Consider the following 25951-nt stretch of genomic DNA (forward strand, 5'->3'; position numbering starts at 1 on the left):
GTTTTAAAGAACACCACATCTCCGACACTTTGTCTAAACACGACATATAAAAAATATAATGCGGATGTCATAAGAGTTAAATTACAACGGAGATGAACCAATAACACATTAGTTAAGTTATACGAAAATATTAGTATCTTTTATCACAATGAGTGCTAGTGCGGCAAAAATGTAAAACAACAACAGAAAGTCTGGCAATGCAGAGCTTAATGTTTATATTCACAGCTGGTTTTACGTAACTGTAACGAATAAAACACCGCCCTACAACCAGAGAACACCGAAAACTGAACTGAAAGATATAAAAACGTAGATTCTTGTTTTCTATACTATACAAAACATGTGGTTTAGTGTGTAGTGCCATCTATAAGAGAATAGACAAACTAATTCTATTGTTGCTCAGCGCCATCTGGCAGAAGGATAAAAATCTATGGAATTCTTAGGGAACGTGCATGGACTAAAGATGGCAGCACAAAACCGACACTAAACTTACGTTGTGGATAAAAAAAAACTTTTCAACTATAGTTTGGTAAATATTTTTTTTTTTATGTGAGACGATAAAATATGGTTTCTGGACAAATATTATTGATAGATCACATGTCCAGATTATGTTTTTTTTTATAGGGGCAAGTGTTTTAGCTGTTACTGAAGCAAAAATATTATGATATTATCTCCGCTTACAGATATATTTAAATTTTACTAAATATTAACTACAAAAATTATTTATATATTTATATATGTATATCATCCAAAGATGATAGCATCCAATACATAGGTATTGGTATACATTATTAGCATTTTTTTTTCACTTATTTTAAAATACTTATTAATATTTTACAATGCAAAGTATTGACTATTGACAGAGTATAAGTTTCGTATTGTGCCACTAGATGACATAAATTACAATTGAGGATAGTAGTGACATCTATCATATGTTCACCCAACTTACATTTCGCTAATTCAATGTTATGATAGACGCTGCTGCACAGACAAAAACAATTGAAGCTATGGGATAAACAACTGTTATCTATTTGATGTTTCTACTAGAAATGTACTCAATTAAAATTTACACTTATTTAACTATTATGTGTTAAGTATAGGAAATATTAACGATAGCTATAAATAGATGGCGTTAGATACCCTTTTAAAGACAGTAAGATATTCCCTCTAGACATACAATGAAAAATTACAGAAGGTTTCTACTCAGAGGTTTCTACTTTACTCTATGGTAAAAATGGACTGTCAACTGTCAGAGATCAATCATCTGTCATATTATAATTGTTTATATTTTTATTATACTTTATATAAGTTGAAAAAAAAAAATAAAAATATCATAATTTCGTATAAATTTGCTACAGATATATATGATTTTTAAAATGGTCAAAATTTGGAAACTAGGTCTTATGAGTTTTGATACAGCGTTAAACATTCAGCTTGCTTTAGCTCGCAAACATTTAGATGCAATCTCAAAAGGAATCTCTTCGAATTACGACACTTTGCTCCTAGTGGAACATAAGCCTGTATACACAGTTGGTTAGAATGTTCATTTTATCTAATTAGGGTATCAGTTCAACCTTACATAACCTCAAAACTGACCAATTCTCAATGGGCCCTTAAAAAGATTTTTCAAATATGAATTTTATAAATGACAATTATTATCCTATTAGCTTTAATAACCATTAAGTCACAGTGAAGTAACACATATTATTCAAATTAGGTTATATTAGATATTACGTAAATTGTACACAAAATATTATGTAAAAAAGGATTGTATGTGTAAATAACAAATAAGTGAATACTATATCATATTCACTACGTAAAAGAACATAATTTTTAGCTAAGGTCAAATTTTCTTCCAACATCAACAATTGAATGGATGTTACACAAATACTTTAAAATACTAAGATTTCCAATATTTAGCATGATTTACAGGTACGAAAATAAAAAAAGTTATTTATTTATTTTTCAGGTATTAGAGATAATACACCTAGACAAGAAATCCTTAGATTACGTAGCCTAGGAGCAGAATTTAGGAAGACAAACAGAGGCGGCCTGATAACCTTTCACGGGCCAGGGCAACTGGTTGCATATCCAATTATCAATTTAAAACATTACAAAACCAGTGTGAAATGGTATGTGAATTCTCTGGAAGAGACAGTCATCAAATTGTGTCAAGAGCTTGGTATGTATATATCATAAATGTTTGCCTATACACATTCACAGAAAATTATTCAAATAGACATACTCTCATCATTCCTTTATCCCCAAAGGGATAGACAGAGGTACAACTAATGCACCCACTTTTCGCCATGTCTGTTCTGACCCATGATAGGGGACAAGCTTATGGTCATATCAGGCACAAATTCCTGACATAGTGCTTATGCTGATCATAATACCCAATATCACTTTCCTGATCTGGGATATGAAAATGGAACCTTAGAACCATGTCATACCGCATATGCAATACAACTACGCCACAGAGCCAGTGTGTAAGAATATCTAAGTAATTTACTATTTCTTAATTCAAGAAATAAATTGTTTTTAGTTCCAATCATTATGAATAATACAGGCTAAGAAAAAAACATTATAGGTATAGAAATCCAGACAAGCGCTAACACAGCTTTTAGTTTTATATTGAAACTCTCAATATTGTAAGAAACAGTATCTACACTAATGCAAAATCATAATAATGTTTAATATTCAAACAATTCTAAAGACTCAGAATTATCTTCTAATCATCACAGACTAAAAACAATTTTCCATTGTTTTAGGTGTCAAAGCAAATAGATCTCCACACACAGGAGTATGGGTAGGTGACAATAAAATTGCAGCAATAGGCATACATGCATCCAGATATGTGACAACACATGGTATTTGTTTGAACTGTGATAATGACCTATCATGGTTTGACCATATTGAGGCATGTGGTTTACCTGATAAAGGCAGCACATCCCTAACCAATGAAACTGGGGTGAATTGTCCTATAGAAAAAATCACCCCATTGTTTTTAAATAGCTTTAACAAAGTCTTTGAATGTGAAACCGAGGATTTAGATGTAAAAGTGCAACAAGAGATATTACATGGAATTTATAACAAATTACTGGTACAAACTGCAGCATAAATTAGTACAATTTGAATTGTTATTTATTCTAATCTGATTAGATAGGAAATATAATAGTGCCCCCAAACTATGTTATAACTTATATTTAAAAATGTTAAATAAAAGAGTGTAAAATTTGTACAATTTTATTTCATTTGTTATAATAATACAATGAAAAAATAAATAGATTTAGTCTAAATAAATAAGAAGAAATCTCAAGTTGGGTTGAGAGAAACAAGTATATATGGCATCTGACAAAATACTAAGGAGGTACAATGATACAGTCCTATATACATTTCTACAAAACCCAACTGAAAGTTCACAAGACAATCTCATTGTTTAGCTCAAAAACGATATATTTACAATTATTTTAAGTATCAAGAGTTCACAGAATGAAAATGATATAATTCTCACCAAGAAATATAAACGAAGCAAAATATTATGGAATTGCCGACTACTGTCATGTTAAAAAAATATATAAAACCTAACTATACCAATTTGTGTTCAAAATAATCCCCTAAAACTAAAAAAAACTTAGTCTAGCGGTTTTTAGGGATTATTCCAAACGATATATTTTTAATACCTACATTACATGTACTTAAAAATTGTACAAAAACGAATAAAAAATACTTAGATTAATAAATGCATTGTCTTGAATATCATCGACCTCATTAATAAGTACTCATTTTGATACCAGGCTGGCGTAAAAAAACTCGTCAAGCCCAGGCGTTTACATCGGTATGTCGCGTACCTACCTATTCACTTATACATACGTATATATTAGCCTACTTAAATATAATAAATGCTTATAAATGCAATAAATTACGTCTAGCTTTAATGCAAATCACGCGGTGGTTACATCAATCATTCCAAAAACAGAACATTAAAATATTTCCCAAATCTTACACCACGATTAATTACTTGCTATGTTGAGACGGTACGTTCATTGTGTTACGGGAATATCGTTTCACAAACTAGCCAAGGTTTTGTCATCAGTCGTTTCTATCACAAGTTTAATACAAGCCAAGAACTGGAATAAACTTATTGTGTGGCGAAACCTATAAAATAACAATTATACGAAAGCAATTTACGACATGTGCTTAGGCGGAGTTAGCCACTTGCGCATGTAGTAGCAGAATATGGTGGTGATGTAGAGCAGCACCAGGAGTGCACACGCCACGCCCAACAGCAAAACGGACGCCTTGCTGGGGCACGGCTCCACGATGGTCACTGTTTTCTCTGAAAGAATAAATTAAATAAATAAAACTTTCGCGCTATTTCTCTGGTAAATTGTAGATAAAAATAAATTGACATCTTTTTTAAATTAACAAAAAATACCTCACATCTAGATGTAAATATAATTCAATGCTGTTAAATCGGAACTTACAACGAATCTAATATAAAACTTAATACTATGTAATGAGAAATGTACAAACCTCCGTAGTTAGCCTCGGAAGCCACACCGCCAGGTTTGTCGGATCTCAGGAAGTCAGTGCTCTGTCTTTCATCTCCGAAGTCCAAGACGAGAATTTCCTGCGAGATGTTCATATCTTCCTCCTGGGCCGGGGACTCGGTCTCATTGTGCGGCAACGAACGCTTCTTTCTGCCCCATGACTCCAATGAATCTCTGCCCCATTCGCACACGGCCTGAAAAGAAATTGAGGGTAAAATCTTGCATTTCCTTGAGATTTTCTTTGCGACATTTTTTGATTTTCTTTTAATGTCTTTACCAACAACGAATGGCGCAGTAATTTACCTAAGCCTATCTTATATTTTTGGTATTAAACGCACACTTCATTCTTAGACCATACATTCGTTGTGTTATTGATATGAGATATAACGAAGAATTTTCCCATTTTTTTTACGAAATATGTAGAGTCTTCATAAACCCTTTCAATTACATGCTGTATTTTATTATTTTTAACAATCGAATTTCAATGTAAATAAAAGTTAAACTATTCACAGAAATACTTTAACTTGTGTATTAAACATTAACGACAGTTATATCATTCAGTAAGCGGTTAGTTAACTACAGTTATAGTATTTGTCGATGCCAAGAGGCTATACATCTCGACCGTTCACTCACCGGCTCGCAGTGTCCCAGACAGTACTTGACATTGCACTGGAAGATGACGCCGTACGACTCGGTGAATCTGAAAGCTTCGTACACGGACTGAAGCGCGTTGCCGTCGGGCGTGAACGCAGGGAATATCGAAGGATCCATCGGGCACCTGTACAGTAAATATTAGTGATATCACCTTGTTTAATATAGAGATTATGTTAGAGTCATGTCCTTAGTATGTCCTTTTTAATACACGTGGTTACTAATAACTATTTTTTTATACTTCCCAACAAAAAGAAACATTCCGTCACTTGTAATTTTTGTAATAAATTAAGTTAGAGCAAAAATATATCCCGTAATATTTGATGAACTTTAAATGACTAAGTATTATAACTTATTATGCGCATATTTATTTTAAGTATTCTATAAGAATGACGTCCCGCCATGTTAAGATGTTCTGTTTACCGATGTTTGTATTTACTTACCCTTCGTCATCAATGATCGGGAATGTGCTCTTAGAGTCCTTAGCCATAGCAACGCAGCTGCGAGCGAAGATACCATACGGAGCTGAAAACAATAATTAAACGTAACTCAAATCCTTTATGAGACTAACAATTTGAATTTATAATAAATGTAAAAATCTTACTGTCTTCGGGAATCTCGATACGGAAGGTAAGCCTGTCTCCAATACGGACGGTTTCGACCTCGCGCTGGCGGGCGTCCAGGATACGGATGCGCGGCGCAGGAGCCTCTGGAGACGCTGTGATGGAAATCATTTCCGGGTCTCTGTAAATAAAATAAAATCATGAAGATTTGAACATAAATATAAAATTTCATAAGTCCAAGGAGCACAGTATAATTTTTCTCATTACTGATATAAATCCTCGACATACATCAAAATTATATATCGTAGTAGAGTCACTAAGAGAAACAATATAAACGTAAGTAATATCATCATTTGTACGCACTACTATCCATTTATTATTATTGCAATGCCATTCGTCTAAGCATCATTCATTAGTTATGTGAATCTAATCACTACGTGTTTACAATTCAACATAGTTATTAGGTCGATGGAATTCGAAATCGCCTCTGCATGTAGGCATGTCAATACTCCGTTTTTCATGTTACACTGTCATATCACGTAGGCTCTCGTCACACAAGCATAAATTATACGGTTGATACTGTGAATTCACATTTTGGCGTCTACATAAATACATTAACGAGAGTACGGCCCACTGACCTGATTGGTACCATTCCGAATGTGATATTCTTCGAGCTCATGTCATATGTGCACTTGACTTTGTAGATTTTGTCAGCTTTAGTCATAACCACGCTGTGATGTTGCAATACAACGGTGTTAGAGTAGACGCCAGTCTGAAAGACGTTCACTCATTTAGTAACATGATTAATAAAGACCAAAAAGAACAGCCAACTGAAAACAAGAATTAATCTGAGTCAATACTTACGACGCTCTGAGTGTTGCAGTCCTGTCCAGCCATGGTGAGGTCCAAACGGAAGAGGTCGCTGTTGACTACATCAATATTGCAAGTCTCCGAACGTCCCAACGCGTAAATACGTCCGTTAAATGGTTTGTTCGTGCGAACCTGCACCGCGATTCTAGTATCTTTGCATAACACCGACACTAAAAGCATATCAATGAAGTTAACACTTGACCCAGTACATTTGCACATTGCTGTGCTTATAATAAAATGTTAAACTCACCATCGTAGCAAGTTCCCGTCTTGTCACAGTTAGCGTCATTCCTTGTCAAGTTGCTAGATACCTGTGTGTCTTGTTGGTGCTCAATCGAAACAGGCAATTCTCCGGCCGGGTTTGCGTTGCTTGGTGGTTCTAAAACAATGGCAGAAACCACATGAAGTAACAATAATGACGTAATGTTCTGAATAAAAATCGGATGCTAATGTAACGTGCATCGTAGAGTTAGATAATAATACAGAACAAATCTATGAGTACATGTTCCTAGCTAAACCTTTGATTAGGCAGCAGTAAGTATCTACGTGATCTGCGTGCCCCATAATAATCTATATATGATTGCCTCAACGCTGTGATTCTAAATGCAGAAACTACAATTACTGGACACGGCAGAAAATTCAGTACTTGGAGCAATTCTAAATTTTCTCACGCAACAGATAAAGGCTACATAGTTGCAACATTTGTTTGACAGTTAAACACAAGTATTTGAAAGACTATGAACATAAAGTTGAGTTTTACAATTATTTAATGTCATAATTATTATCCTATTTTCCAGTAGCATTAATGAAAGTATCTTTAATTATAAAAGATTTTAAGTCATGCATCACTCTCAATCGTTTTATTAATGGCTTTGCTCCAAAACTTTAAAATACTGAACACGCCAAAAAGGTTAATTAATAACAGATTATGTTCGAATTCAAGCAAACACACAGTAATTCAAGCAATTGTGTAAAGTATAGCGCTACATTCTGTTAAAACAATAGCAGAATAGGGGTCATGGAATGAGACGCATCCATCCAGTGAAACGTAACCAATCGGTTCGTTAACTTTATGTCCGTGTCTGGTGTTGGACACATTCGCGACCGGTGGACCATCAATAATATGTTTTGTTGTTTCAAACATAGAACACAGGACCTTTACAATTTATTCAAATATATTTTATTTATTAAAAAAAAAAAGTAGTCGTATCAAATATGAATTTATATTTATTCAATTTGTGTATCATGAGCGATTGGCAACTGACATCTAACAATTAAGACGATACTACGTCGCATTCCTACCAAAATGTCGTACTTTGTATATAAACAGCTAGTCTTTTTGCAGTATGACGCAGCCGAAATGAAATAACAAATACCTTAGGTGGTCTATTAGCAGAAGCACACATGTATCATCTAAGTAGTTCCACAAAGACGTGCTGCGGCTTCTTATAATTATGATCCTAAGATAACTAACTAGCTTAGAAATTGCATTTCAGTTCAGCATGCGGACAAAAACTGATTGAAATGAAAGTCGATCCAATAGATATCGAATTTAAATCAATTTATACGACAAAAAACATCTGTATTCAATACTTTATTTCCAGATAGAAGTATTCATTCCAATTTTTATTCAGTTTACTGCTATCACTTCTTCAACTCATATCACAACCACTTTTACATACATTGTGATTGAAAATCATAATATTTTGAGTGGTAAAAATATTTTAATTTTGTAGTCAAATGTCCAAGTGAAAAACATTATTTGTAAGGTAAAATAGATTGACTCAAAGAAAAATTTTTTGTTTTTACACTACTTCAGTTCGAAATAATTAAATTTTATACAAATTATTTTTTTATAATATATCTACTGTTAAACTTTTCAATATTGGTTTTTATACGTTTGCCATAACCATTGTCTTGGAAATAGTGATGACTGAAAATGCTTTTTATTTTCGATGCGCAATGCACGTACAAGATTTACTTCTAATGGAAAGAAATTATTTGTCCAAGCTTCATTATTTGCTTTACTGTTGTGGTGTAGGCAGCACGGAACGCAAATTAAGTTCACCGGGGCATTATGTCTATTTGTATGTAAATCAACAACTACACTGCTTTGCCATGATGGATGGACAATATTTTGTCATTAATAGGTAATTTGTATACGTTTGTATTTTTTATTGATTAATAGATGATTCGTGTTTAAACTATTATTTCCATGACTTCAAAGTCGATGACTCTGATACCATGTTTGCAACGCTTCAATGAATTGTAAGGAAAAGTTATCTGATATTCCCACGCTCAGCTTAAGGTCCGATAAATCGAAGTTGCATGCAAAATCCACGGCGTTTGTAATATCATACGTACAGAAAAAGTTGTGGAGAAATGCAGTTTATTACATCGATGGATCCATACATTTTTTCCATCTTTTGCTCGCGGCATTTGTTGCTCACTACAAGCAGCAGTGCGTGAAGTAATATTTACACGCGAAATATACTTAAAACTAAAAACACTTGAATTTAAAAACCACGGTCCAGTGACCGTATTCTGAGTTTAAGTTATTCTTATACCATATCATGTGACAATCTTTTCACTGTGTAGATGGAAACATTTATATTGGTTAGGATTGTCCGTTCTGGCAATGAAGTAAACACCAAATATTTTTATCAGCACGCTTTTAATACGGATGGAATTTTATATTTGAGTTTATTTAGGAACTTTCGAAAATATTTTGTTGGTTTATTGTTTATAAAATAAGTTTACTTATTCGCGGTATCTCTGTTTATTTCTCTAAGATTCCGTTTTATCTACACTTAGTTCTATGAAGCAATAGGAGTGAACGATGCTGTACAATATAAAAATAAATTAAAAATTTAACCACAATTTTTTTTTAATAATCATACAATCGCCGAGGACGTATAAAAGCGTCTGCTATTTTTAAATTGATTTAAGGTAAAACAGGTTGATCTGAATGTTTAAGAAGCTGCGCAGTCGGAAGTGTACGCAGAAGGCTATAACGGTCCTATTGGATATCAAGACAGGGTTCCGTACGCAATCTTGTTGCCTTGATGCCTTGTAACACCGTTATCTAGGCATTAGAACTGACAGTAATAAAGTTGTTTACCTATTTACTTACATAAAACGTTTCTTGCTTATCTCGATCGAATCTCGACTTTACATCGTGATTGGGTAAGTTTAATCGCCTACTTGAATTAATGTTTCTGTACAATCCGTTGTTAGTTAAATTAATGAACAACTATTACCGCAGCTTTAGTTATCTGCAATCTTTTACGGTTAATACTTTGTGGCTATAATGCAGTACATTATTGATATCGGCATTGACAGGAGCTGTATTACGTATACTCATTTCTCATTGCGTAAATTCAACAGCTATTAGCAATATACGAGAATCGCGGGCACTGACCCGTGCCTTGTATCCAGTGGCAAGGTCGTGCAAGGTCGTTATGCTATCGGTATTTTAATAGCTACGTTCAACTATTCATTAATAATTCATACTTAGTTAGGGTAAAATTTTAAAATAGTAATTTATCTAGTGTTATACACCACGGCGACATTATTTATATGCCTGGACGCAGGTGCATAAAAAATACGTTGTTTTTTCGATTCATACTTAGCCCGATCAATTACTCGTTCTAAATACAGGTGCATTTCTAAAAATATCAACTTTGTAATTTTTTATCTAAGAAGAATAATTGGCACTTAGTGGAAAAGGAATATGTATAAATATTTAAGATTCTCAATTCATTTAATCATAATGAACCAGTAGACATTATTCGTAATATACTTAATTTGAAAAATACTTAAAAGCCCTACGAGCCGCAATGCCAATCTGAGTCGATATCCGTCATGATTCAATTATCGACAAATTAGGGCTGGAGCAAGACGAAATTGACCTCATGGGCTTCACAAAAAAGACTATTCAATTTGTGTATGACTACCGTTATGAGAGCACGCACGAGCGGCGCCGGCCGCCACCGCCATCGCCGGCTCACTAACAATAGCCGACACTTTGGGACTTTTTGCACCGAAATGCAACGACTGTTACCATGATTCAGCGCATTCTATCATTGTAAACATAACTAACGAAATTATATCGATGTATCATCGATAGCTTTTGCCTATTCAACGTGAATACACCAATTACAACATTAAATAGGTGCTATCGGGCTAAGTTCCGCTTCATCGATTTGTTATTTACCAGCATCGGCCTCACGTTTCCCATTAATAGATTTGCCAGTATATAATTTTAAATAAGATTAAGGTGACAAATTTTAAAGTTATCTGTAAAATTTCTAAATCTTACAAATGAATATCATCGAGAATCTCCACGTTGTAAATCAATGTACTCCATTAAGATTTTATCTGGGTACTGTTTGTTTTGATAATCGCGATGTAGCCGCGGATATGCGTAATTACGCGCACGGTGATTACAGAATAGGAAACGTCAGAGATTGAATTTGTTCGCAACGGTATTGAGTCGGTAAGATGTGAATAGTTCATTATATTATGTATGTTTTGTTCATACAATGAACAAGCCGGGAGCAGGGAGATGGCAATCTTAATGCCATAACTACAGGTTCACGTAATGGAGTAGCAGATATCCAGCCCGTTTATAGCGGAACTGCGCCCGCCGAGCCTCTATATTAAAACTAACAAGGTATTTGATGGAAATGCTTACTGCAAAAACTGAAACTACGGCTCTATACTATTCACGATATATTACGAAGTTGGTGACTAAGCTAAAGTTAGGAGGAACTAATTGATTTTAATTTTTGTTTAAACAAAACCACGTGGATGTTTAACGAACTTTATTCAACGAAGAAATATAATTTGAGCATTTTGCCAAAACAATATATTAACAAATTCTTTACCCGCGATAAGATATTCGTTAAATACTTTCTCATGTGTAGCCTGTAGGTACATAGGTACATAATATATCTTGTATAGTATATACCAATACTGCAAGTGGAGATAATATGTACGTGATGATGGGATAATTGAATACAAAGGGTGAATATTTTACGTGTTTAATTGAGCTTTTGCGGCAGACGATTACCACTGATGGACGTCATTCGTTCATATTTCTTCATTGTTTAATCTGATAATCGAACAAAAAAGCACGTGTAATTAATGTACGTACATTTCTCACGGCTACCGTGGTGAGAATATTCATAATCTCAACGGAAGGTGTTTTGCCATTAACATCCGTTGATTGCAACTCTAATGGCCTGGCTATCAAGATCTTTATTGTTTTAATTTAATATAAAAATATTTACTTAATTAAACGGCGGGAAACAAATGACTCATGACATCCTCTAGTTATATATAGCGTGTTTATAATTGTAGGTATGTGTTTTACAACATCTGAGTAAAAGCTAGTTTTTTTTTCACAACTTCTGAATAAAAGCTAGTTGTCATTTAAAGGTATAAGCTGACCAGAAACAAAATTTACACTAATGAATACTCCCAAATAAATAATAATAAAATTAGTATAATGTACATTACCTATTTAATACAACTATTGTCAAATAAAAAATACTTGAAACTTGTGTAACAAGCTCTTAGTATAAGTTGCTCTAAAATTAGCATTAACATCGAGAACATGGTTGACATTAGGTCCACTAATAATAACTGTCAGAATACACCAGGTCAGAAGAAACGCAAGCTTATATTATGCCACCATAAATATTATGCGAATGTTTCGATTTAAATAACTGTTGTATATAATTTTACGTGCATTATACAAAAAGTTAATCGAATGCATAATTATGTCGAGGCAATTGAAGTGTCTCACACGATTTATCTCTCACACACTTGCAACGTCAATGTATTTGAAATATTGCAATAGGCGAATATTTAGAATAATATAAGCATAGGTCCAATAAATTGTCGTAAATTATTTGTCATATAATTTTACAATAATTAAAACTTGTTTAAATTTGTTCTTTACCACGGACCCATACATACAGCGATTAATTAAATTAAAAAAATAATAATAAGAAGCCCTAACACATCAAGCAACACTCTTAATAAAGCAATTCCAAGTCCAAAGCGCGTCGGTAAGTACATTATCTAACGCACATGATCCGTTAAGCATAGACCACCGACAGAGAAAATTGCGTAACACCCACTACTGCACGGATTCCAACGGATAATTATATGTCGGCTGTCCGAACATGATTTACTGTTTTATAATGACAGCCTCTATCCCATATTGATGACTTTAAATGGCGTAGGTGATCCCATTTTGTCAATCAACTATGCAGTAAGCGACCGTGGAACGAGTATTCTTGTTTAATGTGTGCTTGCCCTTATAGTTTACCGCACATATGTTGTTTTTTTTATTACGCAATAATATTTTTATTAAACTAATTGTTGATTCTAAACAATAGACACGTATTGAATGAATATAATGTTATGAAGATAACTGTAAATTAACATGAAATAAAGTCACAACTCGACGACAAACATCGTCATTTGAAATATCACGAAAAAAAGGCACAATGAAAACGCTTATGAGATGTTCGAAATTTAGTCTCAACTCACAATAGAGTCACGTCTATCCTAAGAAATTGGTTAATAACAAAAACGAAACAACGCAATCCGTCGCCGCTCTGTTCCGAGACGGGCCCTACGATTAACTGTACATTGCTGCGCTGATTACGCTCGCGACAAAAACCGCGCATGCGTCGCCAATGCTACGTGGTTTCCACCACACTACTTACCTCGTCTACCGCATGCTTAGTGTATTCCATTACGTTAATTCGTATCATTTAATATAAACGGTACAAGCACTCAGCCTAATGTGGAATTTTAACGACTTACCTAGATAGTTACTTTTTTAACATTGAGTTGACCGAAAATTTAGCTAACCGAATCAATGGTCTCCTTAGATTGGTGAAAAATGAAATTCAATTTGTGATTATGATATAAAAAACACATTTATGTCGGTAGCAACTGGTAGGATAACCAGTTCGAAATCTAACATTTTTATTAACTATCAAATTCAAATCCTTAATTTATATCTGCATGAATGTTTTAATATACCGAGTTTCTTATTAGAAAAAGAAAGTTTCCATAAGAAACTTCTCTGAAACTGTCATCTCGGTAGATCATAAAATCGCCACGTAGCTTCAGAGTAATTTTCCAAGTATCACAGACATAACTTTCCCTTCCAACTAAACGTTGCGGGCGCAGTAGAATGTGTTGTAAAAACGCAAGAATCACTTCAATGACATAAGCATTTACTGACCATTGAGGCGACGCTCATTCTCTGTTCTCACATTACCGTAAAACACATATATCTGTACGTACTAATACAAATGCGAAAGTAAATCCGTCTGTCTTTTACGCTTTCTATACTAAACTTATGAACTTATTAAAATGTTGTATACGGTATACTTTAATCGAAGAAAGGATATAGGCTACTTATTTTTATAATTCTCATAAACAGAATACATAACGTACGAAACCGCGAGCGAAGTCTAGTTTCCCATATGCCATTCTACATTCGAAGTCTCACAAAAGCACTTTTATTGGTGCCATAGTTTCAACGTCGCATAAGAATGGCTTTCACGTACCTTTCGTTTCTAAGGATTTGTCTAAACGCGAGAGAAATATTAATCATATCCTCTTTGCAAATTTTAATAGGGCATTTAAATACAACACAATACTTATTCATTCGTTATGGAGTTTGTTGACGGTACAATAGACGACGAATCCTTAAACCCGTCTGTGTATTTACATAAATATATCTACGTGCTAACACAATGACACATACTATGTATATGTATAACTGGAATTGAACATGCGCTCTTTTTTAATTATCGACTCTATATAGAGATCGTAGATACTAAAACGAAGTAAACACAGATATTTCATGACTATGCTAATATCTTTACAGTAGGTTGATACTGGTTTATTTCAATTACTATATTCTGATTTCCACTGCTCTTTGTAACATATAAATACTAAAGGCATGTCTTCGAGAGCAGTATATCTTGATACGTATATATAAGAGACGATGCGTCTATACAACGTCCTACCGGCTTTCGTTTTAGTTTTATTTACATTCGTCTTTGGTTTTGTTTTCTGTTAAATTGGCCGCAAGATGTTCACTAAGACAACGTTTTTTGCACCGAGTTACCTTTTGAAAAATATCACCCATCGCCACTGGTATATATACCATTTAAAATAAAATTAAGCTGTTTTATTCAAAACATTAGCCCTAAGCCCTAAGATCTAATATATTATTTATTCAAAGGTAATGAGAAATCCATGAAATTATTCGTCACAAGAAATCATTATATATCTTTCTAGACTGTCTGCGTGACTTTTGCCTACTTCTCGGTGTACATACATATATAACCCGAGGAGTAGGCAGAAATATAAGTGCAGTCACGGTTGGCCGAGCTTCTTATTTATACCTTAATATGATAGTAGATGAGCCTATCACGGAATCGGATTTATACAAATTAAAACAACCAAACTAAACCTAAGATAAAACTCCGCACATAGTCACCACTACGTAAGAAAGATCTAAGCCTTTAGTAGAAATATTGCGCTATTATAAGAAAATACGATCAATAAATACATCCCGATAAGGCACCGATCGCAATCTCGATAGTAATTTAGCCTTGCCCGACTTCAACCGGCTAAATAATACACTGTACAAATTCATACTGCACGTACAAAAACAATTTACTGCAAATTATGTTTGAAGTTCGATCTCACTAAAGGTTATGCATCTTATGTCTGTATGTAAGAAAAGCGTGTTGCACTCGAACCTTTCAGTATTTATTCGAAATTAAGATTAATTGCTCTTCTTTAGTATAGAAGCAACAATAAAAATGTATATTGTGTGTCGTAATTTTACAAAACTCTGGTTACACCAATTTATGTTTTAAAATAAAAAAATAAACTTGTTTGTCTAGTCAATCAGACATAGGCTTTATATATCACAAACGTTTTTTTTATCCATTTTATACCACACAGCATGCGAATTAAATTAATGTCTTTATTTTTATTTTCGAACCGCATATAGAAATGATTGCTATTTACTTTTCACATGTAATCGAAATTCACAGTTACCGCACATTAATGGAGGAATTGAGAAAAAATTATGTCTTCACAATGCCTACGAGCCGATATTCCTTTCGTGTTTTTTATAATCATTATTATTTTATTACGGAGGTTTTTACGTCCACTATCTTGTAGCGCCACCGTTCACATAATTATTTCTCACACTATAAAGTTATTGCTTAATACATTTTTATTTAAACCTAGTATTATTTTCCCATTATCGAGGTGCGGGTTTAATTTATAGCAAAAAGTGAAAATGAAATGTTAATGTCATATCAATGAACCCAATCATTTTATGAAGTGTTGTTTATAGTCAAAAATTACACATTCTTTTAAAACATTGTCGTCTTTATAAATAATATCTACATAGCTTACTTATAGGAATAATTAATACCATTGATTGATTTTAAATTAAATTTGTAAATGTCTTTTTTTCCTCATTAACTAATAAACTTGTATACAACTAGCTCGAAATTTAAATGCCGACTAACGGTTTTAAAAGCAAAACAAAACTTAAATAACAAACTGATTCGAAATTTAAAATAAATACAAAAGTACTCACTCTCGCAGAAGTTCTCGAAGTATTTGCCGATGGGCTCGCCGTCGTCTATTAAGGGCCTCTCGGCGTTGAGATAAGCGGATGGTCCGTCAGGAAGCGTGTGGTGATCGAGGTGATAAAGCCTGCAATTGTACGTGGAGGAGTGCGGCGCGCCGAGGTACAGGAACGAGCGGCACAGGAACTCGGATTCTATTTCGCATGCGAGGCGACAGGCGGCTTCCGACGTCACCTGTGGCGATAGCACACAATGTTACTATCCGACGCTATCTTAACGAAAAATCAGATAAGTTACGTACGAAACCCTTTCGTGCTTATATTGTGAAGAAAATAACGTCAGAAAAGAGTCCCTTACATAAGTGCATAATATTAAACAAATGAATCGACAATTTGGTAGCAACAGTTCTTAGCAACTATAGTTATATATTACCTACTGGCCCATCTTAATAGGTTTGCGATACTTAGAAACTCTAAATTATCACAGTAAACTGATAAAATATAAAACAATTAAGCAATAATTCGTAATAACTTTAAAAGAGTTGACAATAGATTCTAATTAAATTATTTCTTTGTTGGAAACAAGAAGACTAAAATGAAACTCGAGTAGGGAGATCCTATATCATCCCGTGTATGACATAAAACCTCCTTGCGGGACGATGCAAAATACGCCGAAGCATTCTATTGAATATACCCGGTGAGAAAATGGCGGCCATAAGGGTACTAGATGGTATATAAATTTCTTATTCATCGCAAACCGGCTATTAGCTAGTCTAAACAACAAGGCACTTAGTACTTTTAAAGCGTATAAAAGTAGATCAAACGAGTCATAACTCTGAGCGCGAACTATGCAGTAACGTAAATAAATTAGGCAGTTTCTTTTGCATGTACTATAAACATAAGACGCTATTTCGTATCGATAACAAATTTGTACGAAGAAGTGGCTTCAAGATTAATTAGTGCTTCACTTCCTTCGCTTAATGTTAGTCATAAGGAAGAAGGATTTATTGCTAGTGTACTTCTGGTGAACCAGATGTAATATCTTTAAGTAGTGCGCTCGTAATTATCCCACTGCTACGTTGAGTAAATATACCGTTTATCGGTATCGTAATTACTCTGAGAAATACACCCTTTGCTAATCATCCGAAACGGGATAATGATACCGCAACTAACTGGTTGCAAATTTAAAAATAAACAATAAGTGCAAGAAACTTCGTAAATTGGAAAGTTATTCTATTTAAATCTATTTGTAAAAGAGAATAATGTTACTGGCACAATTACAAGTGAATGAAGAACAATAAAGCGTCTAAATAGAACGATATAAACGTGGGCTTGACGAGGCGTAATTACTGGCTGGTATGAAAAAAACATTGAATAATCCTTCACTAACTCCAACAAAACAGTAAAGACCCGTCAGCGATTGTCATCTACGTGTATCTATCTTACGTAGGTTATTAACAGCTTTATATTCTACAAATCGTGATCGTTAACTTTTTAATTACGCGCATTCCAATGGGACCATTTTAATGGCGAAGACATTCAGTAATGAATAGCATACATATGTTTTAATAATATGCGGTTTTAGGTAAGCAGTTCTCGCTCCAATGACATGCTTTAATTAATATAAGCTACAAAGACTTGTATAATAAATATTTATATTTTTGCCGTATCGGTGCCACATTTAATGAATTGTCAACAGTGCCATTTATTTATATTTATTTAAAATATTTAATGTTATATATCCATATTCTTTATATTTATGTCTTATTCTACAAGATAAAGTAAAATGTCTCGTTTCCTCAACCGAATTAGGGTCATGAATAAATTGTACGCGTATCTATGTATATATTGATCATAAAAATTCAATAAAACATACGATTTTAAAACAAACTAAAGAGTAAGTAATTAACCGTAGTATTCTATATTATGTGACTGAGGAGAGTGCGCGCCCTCAGAAATATGGCGCGCTCACCGTATTTTAGAAGCTATATATGTATACATATAAAAAATATACACTATATTTTTACGACATGCTTTCTTTTCAATAAAAATTTTGTAAAATATAAGTATTGTCATAATTTTTGTATTGAAATTGCCACCGAAATTGTGGCTTCCGTGCATCATCTCTAATACACATCATATTAATCTGCAACTACAACTACAAATAGACAATTGAATAAAAACATTTTGGGAGTTTCAAATATTCAAAAATATTATAAAACAATTATTCGTAAATTCCCGTCTATAACTCGTGCGCCGTAAATGTATGAAAAGATTCATCAAAGACATTTGATCGATGGAGGGCCTTAAACTCTAGAAAACGGAATGCTAAGAGAACATACCTGCAACTCCTTGTCAGTGTAGTAGTGGAGGCCGGCGTACTGCGCCACCTTGTCCTCAGCGACGCCGACGCGCGGCGCGGTGAACACGCGCTGCCCCTTGCACGCCTGCCCCGCCTTCAGGCACAGGTTCTGCACGACCACACACGTTCAAATAACATAAGAAATAGTAATAACTCTAACCGTGATATTTACACGAGCGTACAAACGCGCCGCGATGAGATTGTGATCGTTTCTATGAAAAGCGCTCAATAGTGGCATCGGACCGGGTTATAATTTCCCTATAGAAGCCGGCTTAAATGATTGCTCGCAGCTGAATGCGACTTGTTAAACGTAGTGGGTTTTTGTATGGGAAATACAGTTATGTTTCTTGATTGAAGTATAATTCACGTAATGTTTGTATAGAATTCCATTCAATAATCTCGGACGAACTAAATGCTTCTCTTGTTGTGTATATAGAATAATAAGATTACTGAAATTTCATCGGTATGAAGTGTGCAAATTAATTTGAGTCTACCTGTGTACATAAATAGCCCAAAGGTAAAATAAAACAGCGGCGGCTATTACGGCGGGAAAGTGTGTACGTTTTTTGCTCATTACTAGACCATAAGAACGCTCTTTATGTGATAGAATGTTTATACCTCAAAGTAATCGGTCCCGGGGGTGTCGACGAGTTGCACAAAATGTTGGGCCGTCCGTCTGTCCGAGTCGCTGAGAGCACATCTCATACTTCCATATTCATACTCTGCCGAGCGACAAGGGAACTTTTTCTGTGAACAATTCAAACATATTAACACAAATCATCAACATCATCAGTTACATGTATTCGACTGCTGAACATAAGCCTTAAATAAATACCAGACTTGTTAAACAGGCCCGCACCCAAATACCTGCAGCCTATAAGTAACTCAGTTTAGTAAATTAACTTACAAGGTTATGGTGATCACTACGATCGCCAATATTTTATAATTTATTCAATACATAAAATGTATATAGTATGTAAAATACTCGTTAAGCCCGAGCCAAGCGTAAATGTTCCTTATTTATCAGCCAGATACACAACTAACGGTAGGCGTAGGCTGGAAACCAGAAATAACCGTTCTGTATTTTAATTATTTCGCCATGTCCAACTAAAACGACAACAGGACACATTAAAATTCACAGGACTTTAGAACAAGCTTCTAAATATTCATCTAAACCTTCAATTTATCTTGGTTTGTAATAAAATATTACACCCTAGAATAAAAAGTGAACGAAGGCAACTGTCGTCACGATTTCATTTGTTCCCACAGCGAGAGCGGACTTCGATATAGGAACAAAACGAAGTACAAAACTGTAAGAAAATAAATTCCACGTCCATCCATTTGTTAGTTTCTTTAAAAAAAAATTATACTTAGTATCCAGTAAAAATCCATCCAGTAAAAAAAAAATTATACTTAGTATCAACGAGGAAGACATTACGTAGAATATTTGATAATAATTTTGAGCGTATTTATTTTTAGAAATGAACATATTTTAATGTTAAAAAAGAGACACTCAAGAAACAAGGCAAAAGGTTAAAGACTCTTTCGTTTAAAATTAAATGAACGTGCCCTTATCATTTTCCTATATCTCGAGCACACTTACAACTAGGGCGAAACCATAAAATATAAATTGAATAGATAAACGGTAAATTGCATTGCGGAGGCGCTGTTGCCATAATGCTTATGGTCGCGGCGAAACGCGAACCGCCCCCGACAAGTAAGTCAGCGGACGTGAAAATAACAGTTTGTTGGTAATTTTGCCGTCATCCAGGATCATGGGCTATTTTTGAAACATGCCGTGCCAAGAATTTACAACTTTGTCTTCGGACCGAGTCGGTTCAAATTATAGTAAATGTTCTTCAACTTGACACACAGCCTACACACAATTTATTAACGGACGTGTTAAATTGTGACAAATAATTATTATAAATATTTTATCTCGCATAGTCGGGATCTATTTCAGTTTTAAGTCGTTCTACGTCGCGTTTTTAATGGGAAATTATTTATGCAGACATATTTTATATATTATGTTCTATTATAAATTGAGTTACAAACAAACAAAGAGCAGTAATTACAAATAGCTGACTCTCATGGATAAAACACATAAGTGATGGTTTTAGTATTCGTATTCACGATCATGTATTACCTCGTTAAGACAAGCAGCTAAACAAGCTTCTTTAGTAGATGTATAAATAATGGCGTTGTCCAAGCCTCGGAGCGCTTTTCCAGGTACCCTCTCGAAAGCCCACGGGCGTAAACACACGCTCTCGGATCTGACTTGCAACTTCACCATGTAATAAGTATTCACTGAACGCTGCAACAAAAGACAATATTTTTTCAACAACTCACACCATGTCAATCTATAAAATAACAGTTTGAGGAGTAAAAAACACAAAACGCGACATCACACTGTCGCAGCGGAGATATTATGTGCGAAAAGTTCTCATTTCGCAGTACTGAAATGTTAATACGTAGACACTAGACACATTTTTCGCATTGTTGCCTCCGCTAATGACGTTAATGAGTCATGAATTACAGTAAGTTCGCAGCAAAAGCATAAACTATTCCGCATTGAAACTCATCCAGTGGTAAACTGTTCATTTATTACCACAACTTCACTTAAATTTCATTCAAATATAAACGGTTCGCGAGCCGTACCCGAGTCGCGTCGTTTAGCATTGTTTATTCATCGAAAGTGCAGTTCATTAGGCCTGAAAACGAACGACGCATGTATAGCAAGTTTGTTGAGTTTTCCGCCCAACAGTGACCCATGTAATCTGAATTGTTAATCTTCTACTACGCTCGGCTAATTGGCAGTATCGAAGGATTACTCGACAAGATCTAGGGGTAGATTTATTCGCCTATCAGCTTGATATATTTTACCACGACAAAATCGAATTCCACTAACTTCTTATTTAAGCTACGTACAAATATGCCATAATAAATCCGTCCTTTGAATAGTGATCGGGAGAGATATATTACAGAGACATTATATTACCTGTGGAGTAGCCATAGGATTGTTGGCTTGTGTGTCATTCTGCAGTAAGCAACGGGTTTCTTGCACCGGTGTCAGCGGATTGAGCACGAAACTGTAACAAAATGTTGAATTTATTTTTACGATTCATATATAGCGAAACCATTCCATGCAATTTTATATACAATAGAAAACCAATTCAGACCTCTGCGTTGTGAATTTATGCACTGCGTTACTTTAAATAAAGGGGAACAATTAGGTAACGGTAAGTTTGAATAGTTAAAAGAAGGTATTGATATCTATTTGCACACGAGCCGCTTGGATGTCGGCCACTAACGTTTTGCAAAAAAATTATAGAGCGGCTAATTGCAATTTATATCTGCGTTCCTTTTTGCTGAACATTTCCACCGCAACGGCACTACTTTATTGTTTTATACGCTCTTAATTTTCAAATAGAAAATAAGATACGAATAGATGTTGACTATCAACTCTGTTATTCATTGTTGCATCGTTTTATTGATCACGTAAACTAGATATAACAGTTTACGGTATAAAAGCTTGCGTAAAGTATCCTGCTGGTTTGCAAAATTATTGCGCAAAAAAATCTCAAATTCCATCAAAGCCATAGTACTAGTCTTTTTATTCGTAGACAAAGCGAATACGACTGCGCAAAAGTTTTCGATCCCATGAACGAGAGAAATCTTAATTAACACTGATGTTAGTTGGTATTAAAATGTTTTATTATCGTACATTTAGCGTAATGAAAGCGGTAGGCCGAGTTTTCCTTTTTTACGAGTCATCTGATTGATTTTACAAATACGATGTTATCCTTATTTACACGCGATGCAAAAAAAATATAATTTGGAAATTAATTGGTTGTAATTTATCAAACAATTGCGACGCCTCAGGGATTCGTTGGGTGTTTTCGTGAAGAAAAAGTTGTGGTCGACATCACGTCCATATTTTTTGCTGAATGACATAGACCATTGCTCCGGGAAGTGTGAAGTCGACGGTTCACTGGAGTGCAGAACGTTGGTCCAGCGTAATAAGATAACTAACCACAACATATTCGTTACATAAACTAATACAGAACTCACATACTTTCTGCTTTAATTACCATAACGTGGAGGATATTATGTTAACTATACTGGAAAAAATATTCATCTGTAACATCTAGACTATAATTTCAATAATGCATTTACTTTCCTTATATGTAAAACTAAATAATATTTAAAGAATTTAATAATTTTATTTACGACGAATTAATTTAATACCTTTCTATCTCAACATAAAAACATGTAAAACCACATAATTAATACGAACACTAAAGCGTATTCACATGTAACTCGGCACCATTAATTGACAACCGTAATGTATTTTTACATCGGTTCTAGGATTATATCGAAACTGGACGGACTAGATGATGATAGATACGACACTTTAATGGTTTAAAAAGAATACACGATTATAATTACTGCGGCGTTGCTTAATTGAAGAGGCGTAATTCCATCGGCTACTGGTCAGTAATTGCACGGTTACATTGTGTATATTAACGTAGGCCCGATGTCATAATTTTTATTACGTTTTAAGTGTAGAATATACTAATGTCATACTGAGAGCGCAAAATACAAAAACGGTAAAGTAATCATAAATTGAAATCTTTTAATAACATATACCGCGACTATTACATGTGCCATTAAGGGGATTATTCTGGGAAGATATCACTTACTAATGGAAATAAAAAGGTTAATCGAATGCATGCTCGGCTTGCATTTAAACTCTGTATTTGTTTTATGATCGATGTATCAGCCTTGCATTATTATAATTGTAGATACGTATCATTTCTATCATAGAAAACAGAGATTCCAAACATGTTAAGTTTACAACTAAAACAGTTCAATTGAATTCAATTGAAGCGGCGATAGCCTAGTTGGGTGTGAAACAGATTGCCGAGACGAATGTCTAGGTTCAAATCCCAAAGGCACACACCTCTGACTTTTCTAAAAAAATCATGTGTGTATTCTTTGTGAATTTATTATCGTTCGCTTTAACGGTGAAGGAAAAAATCGTGAGGGAACCTGCACATCTGAGAAGTTCTCTATAGGAATTTTGAAGGTGTGTGAAGTCTACCAATCCGCACTAGGCCAGCGTGGCGAACTAAGGCCTAATCCCTCTCAGTAGTAGAGGAGGCCCGTGCTCAGCAGTGGGCAAGTATATAATACAGGGCTGATATTATTATTATTATTATAATTATGCGTGTCTACTGTATCAGTATTTATTATAATCAAGGTTTTCAAAGTCGATCTTATAATAAAACACAAAATATTGCGTCGAACGGTAACTAGCTCCGTTACCCGCCTGCGAGTAAGTGTAACGCGCTGTCTTAGTGTCACATTTATTGGAATTAATGTGCAAGCTTAATGCAGAGCTGATACAGAAATGTTATTCCTACACCTCGTTTAGTATGTCGGCCTAGTTACATGTATACATATAATAACGGACACAGTGTCAGTAGATGAATCCCTATGGATGCTACATCGCCCATAGCGTGTTTTAAGCAGTGCCCCGAGCAAAACTCCTCGCTGAACAAAAAAATTTAATATATTTTTGCAATATGTTATGCTTATTTTGGTTATAGAAAATTTTGTATATTTTTTATATTGTTTATTAATTTCGATTCCGTACATCTCCTCCTTAAGTACGCATCATTTTAATTTGCCACCAACACTATAAGTTATTCAATTTAAAATAAAGTCTTTTGTAGGTAAAGTTTTCAGAGAGACCTAAAATTGATTTTTAAATGGAAATTATTCGGAAATATTTGAATATTCTAGCGCACAACTCGTGCGCTGTAAATATATGGCACAAATGCTCGAGGCGGTTTTTTAAGTGGCAGGCCTTAAATGGTCTAATATAAATATCTATATATGTATAACGCTCAATCACATCCCCAAATACCTAGGTATATAAAAAGTCTTTATAATGTACCACTTGCGAAGGAAAACTGTTAAACCATGAGCTACGGATGCTCAGACTCTTTACAGCTCTAACTTTTACTTGTCTGATTGAACTACGACTACTGTACTCACGAGAAAACACTTATAGCTGTAAGTAGCAACGACTAAAAATTGATACATGTACACAGATGTGTGATACAAATAACGCGTTAAAGAAAACAAAGCTAGCGATGTACAACTCTTTCCTAGTTCTCGAACATGGTGTAACGATCATGCCTCCGACATTAATCAAAAGTAATAAACACGCTTGATAACACGTCCAATAACAACTCATAACTATTTGTTATTATGTTTACAGATCAATCAACATCACAAAACAAATAGCCCACGCATTTTATCTCAACACGGCTGACAAATTACTAAGCTTTACATTACAAATAGCTCAGGTAGTTGTAAACGTGAGAATTTTGATAAGAAAGGAATGATTAATGTACCGATGGGGCCCTTAACTAATGATATTGCATCTTTCACGACTGATATTATAAACTAGCTTTTGCTCATGGCTTCGCCCACGCGAAAGTGTTTTCTGGGATAAAAGTCCCGCCATAAATTTCTCCCGGGATAGAAATTTACGTATGTCCTTCCCAGGCCCTCAATCTATTTCCATACCAAATTTCATCAAAATCTGTTGGGTACTTTTTGAGCTTATCGCGTTCAGACAGGCAGGCAAATGCGGCGGGCACTTTGTTTTAAAATATGTTTTTTGGAACTTTTCAAGAAGAACAATTCCGTCATACGTGATTGTTGCGTAACATTAACTGTTTATACAGCACATGCAACGGAAGCTCTCGAAAGGAATAAATTTTCCTCGTTTTGCAACATTTTTCATTTGTGCTCTGCTCCTATTGGCCACAGCGTGGTGTTATATAGCCTATAGTCTTTCTCGATAAATGGGCTATCCAACACTAAAATAATTTTTCATTTCGATCCATTAGTTACTTAAATTAATGGGTTTAAACAAACAAACAAACATTCTCTTTAGCTTTATATAATACGTAATAAAGATTTTAAATCTGTGCCAATAAACATATAAGTAGATGGGTAACATTGGCTTCCGTGGTTTTATTTTAACGGAAGTCGATGGTACTTAAATCTGAGTGGGCGATTTTTACGCACTATTTTATACAGTTTCCGTTCCCTTTAGCCATAAGTGTGCAATATTTTAAAATAAATTATGTTGTAATTTAATACAGAATCATTTTTTTTCTACATTCCATTATCATTTATAGCTGAAAATATCGTAGCTAAAATCAATAAACAAAGACGAATTTCTGTATTAGGGTCTACCTTATGCAGTTTATATTACGTATTT

General features: G+C 34.4%; 2 protein-coding genes across 2 annotated transcripts in view; one reads left to right on the forward strand and one right to left on the reverse strand.

The window, feature by feature from the left end:
• The first annotated feature begins 1237 nt into the window (after nucleotides 1–1237).
• Nucleotides 1238–3238, forward strand: LOC115441865 (putative lipoyltransferase 2, mitochondrial). Its single transcript, XM_030166777.2, has 3 exons — nucleotides 1238–1530; nucleotides 1967–2179; nucleotides 2769–3238. Exons 1-3 carry the CDS (start codon nucleotides 1362–1364, stop codon nucleotides 3116–3118), a joined length of 732 nt encoding a protein of 243 aa, XP_030022637.1. The 5' UTR covers nucleotides 1238–1361; the 3' UTR covers nucleotides 3119–3238.
• LOC115441864 overlaps nucleotides 3230–25951 on the reverse strand; it is a 63217-nt gene continuing 40495 nt past the window's right edge. Inside the window, exons 5-17 of the mRNA XM_037444683.1 lie at nucleotides 21647–21737; nucleotides 20795–20962; nucleotides 19267–19395; nucleotides 18629–18757; nucleotides 16296–16521; nucleotides 6885–7013; nucleotides 6629–6804; nucleotides 6403–6536; nucleotides 5806–5945; nucleotides 5645–5726; nucleotides 5184–5328; nucleotides 4534–4744; nucleotides 3230–4336 (exon numbers count right to left, since the gene is read on the reverse strand). Coding sequence (XP_037300580.1) covers nucleotides 4185–4336; nucleotides 4534–4744; nucleotides 5184–5328; nucleotides 5645–5726; nucleotides 5806–5945; nucleotides 6403–6536; nucleotides 6629–6804; nucleotides 6885–7013; nucleotides 16296–16521; nucleotides 18629–18757; nucleotides 19267–19395; nucleotides 20795–20962; nucleotides 21647–21737 — 1912 coding nt within the window. The 3' untranslated portion in view covers nucleotides 3230–4184. The remainder of the gene's footprint in view (nucleotides 4337–4533; nucleotides 4745–5183; nucleotides 5329–5644; nucleotides 5727–5805; nucleotides 5946–6402; nucleotides 6537–6628; nucleotides 6805–6884; nucleotides 7014–16295; nucleotides 16522–18628; nucleotides 18758–19266; nucleotides 19396–20794; nucleotides 20963–21646; nucleotides 21738–25951) is intronic.

Source organism: Manduca sexta, chromosome 28, assembly GCF_014839805.1.
Source record: "Manduca sexta isolate Smith_Timp_Sample1 chromosome 28, JHU_Msex_v1.0, whole genome shotgun sequence".
Lineage (NCBI taxonomy): Eukaryota > Metazoa > Arthropoda > Insecta > Lepidoptera > Sphingidae > Manduca > Manduca sexta.

Bases quoted from the DNA above. Each gene is read 5' to 3' on its own strand.
- LOC115441865 (XM_030166777.2), top strand. From the start codon at position 1,362: ATGATTTTTAAAATGGTCAAAATTTGGAAACTAGGTCTTATGAGTTTT. The intron at 1,531-1,966 runs GTTAGAATGTTC...TTTATTTTTCAG, and splicing joins TAAGCCTGTATACACAGTTG to GTATTAGAGATAATACACCT. The intron at 2,180-2,768 runs GTATGTATATAT...CCATTGTTTTAG, and splicing joins CAAATTGTGTCAAGAGCTTG to GTGTCAAAGCAAATAGATCT.